The sequence below is a fragment of the Trypanosoma equiperdum genome (genome assembly GCF_001457755.1).
Source record: "Trypanosoma equiperdum strain OVI genome assembly, contig: ctg_1638, whole genome shotgun sequence".
Taxonomy (NCBI): Eukaryota; Euglenozoa; class Kinetoplastea; order Trypanosomatida; family Trypanosomatidae; genus Trypanosoma; species Trypanosoma equiperdum.
In genome coordinates this window covers 4,123-5,957 of record NW_027123658.1, presented here as the reverse complement: position 1 = coordinate 5,957, position 1,835 = coordinate 4,123, and the positions used below count along the sequence as shown (strand labels likewise).

The window sequence follows — 1,835 nt, the reverse complement described above, 5'->3', positions numbered from 1 at the left end:
CAGCCAGTTGCTTTCTCGCAGTCTCCTTGCTCTGTGCCGTCGCATTTTACTGTTTGTGGCTTAGTAACTTCACAATTCTCTTTGGAGTTAGGCTTTGCTCCCATTTCGCACGCTGTAATATTGATATATAGTTGCTTCAGAAAAAAATCATCTCTTTCTTTGTCAAGTTTGTCTTCCTGCAGCGCTTTGCGATAGTTTTCGATCATTTTTCTTATCGCCTCCGCTTTTGGCTTCGATATCGTTTGCTTTTCTTTAGGATGATTGTCATAGATTGCCCCGGCTTCGATTACGATTTCTTCAGCAGAGTTTTCTTCGGTTCCAATTAGTTTTAGCAGTTTTTTATTTATGTCGTCGTGCTGTCTAATGGCTGCCATGAATTGTCTTTGTTCAGTATCCACCGTGCTGTAGGCTGCTCCTATTGTTTGTAAGTTGGTCGAGCCGCCCTTCCAGGTTGCTGCGGTGCCGACTGCGCTGGATTGCTGTAGAAGGCCACCGAGCAGCATCGCTCCTGCATCCGCTTGACCCAGCCCTGAGGAAGCTCCGTGATGCATTATTAAACAGCTTGTTCCAGACGCGGTAATGCCTGTCGTCGCCGATGCCGCTTCCTCGAATTTTCCTTTGATATCAATGGTTTGTTCTTTCAATTTCTCATCTGGTAGTGTTTCTGTGTTTTCTGACGTTGCAGTACAGCCTGGTAAGGTCTCGGTCGTGTACGTTACCGCCGTGAAAGTTATGCCTGACGACACGCACATTGATGTAGACGATTGTCCTTGTATCAGCATCAGTCGCACCAGATCATCGATTCTGCCTGCTAGCGTCGCAGCTGCTCCTACCAATTGTATGGCTGCTGTTATTTGGTCTTTGACCATTTAGTTCGTTTGTCTAACTTTCTTCCTCACAAGCTCGGCTACTAGTTTGAGGTCTGTGTTTTCGGCATGTTCTGGCTTTTGCGCTAGCACTGTTAAATCTTCTTTTAGTTGTTGTAGTGTTTCTGCTGCTGTTAACCGTATGTCTAGTTGGAAAGCCGCGTTGGGGGCTGTGTCTTTTAGGTCCCCAGCCAGAGCGCATGCGAGTTTGAGGTGTGACAGCTGGACCCCCATTTGAGAGCCACTGCTCAGCTGAGCTACTATTGTTGCTACCAAAAGGATCAGTGCTAATGTCTGACTTCTTTGTTGCCTTTTCATAGTCTGGAACTTCTAAATCGACAGTCGATGCAGTGTTGACGGTTTCTTCCTATGCTAAGGTTTAGTTGCAGTCAGAAGTGGCTTAATGTGGAGCTTGAAATTGGGGTCACAAATGATTGCATGAGCCGCATTTTATAGCTTATGAGCTAAATTTTGATTGATGAGAATTTCTCTTTGACTTTGTCAGCCTTTCTGCGGTGATTTTGTTGCGCGCGTCACAGTGAAAGCGCTATATGTAAGTGCCGCTTCTTTTTTACTTCCTTTCGATACATTGTATTGTGGTATGGAGGAAAAAGAAGTGTTATTAAATGACTGTGTTATGTTAGTTTTTCTCCATACGTTGCTAAAGTGGCTCAGTTTAGGTGGATATTAGCCTCTGAGAATGTTCTAGTTGTTTTTTGTCTTGTTAAAACATATTTTGTTCTAAATCTAAGATTTCACACTCTTCTCTCTCTCTCTCTCGATTTTTCTAGCTTCAATTCTCCATTATTTTTGAAGCCACACAAAAATCAATTCAAATCCAACCAATTACCTTTCTCTCTATCCCCTTTATTCTCCTACTAATGAATACTCCATTTTCATTTCATGAATTTCCACTCTCTTAGCTCCAGTGGCTCACAATTAGATCCACCATTAGACAAATAAACAGAG

The 1,835-nt window shown here is 43.2% G+C and overlaps 1 pseudogene across 1 annotated transcript in view; it reads right to left on the bottom strand.

Moving 5' to 3' along the window:
• Positions 1-869, bottom strand: part of TEOVI_000873500:pseudogene — a 1,121-nt pseudogene extending 252 nt beyond the window's left edge. The window contains exon 1 of the mRNA in view: positions 1-869. This exon is cut by the window's left edge and continues 58 nt beyond it. Within this exon, the coding sequence occupies positions 1-869 (869 nt within the window).
• Between the last annotated feature and the right edge of the window lie 966 nt (positions 870-1,835).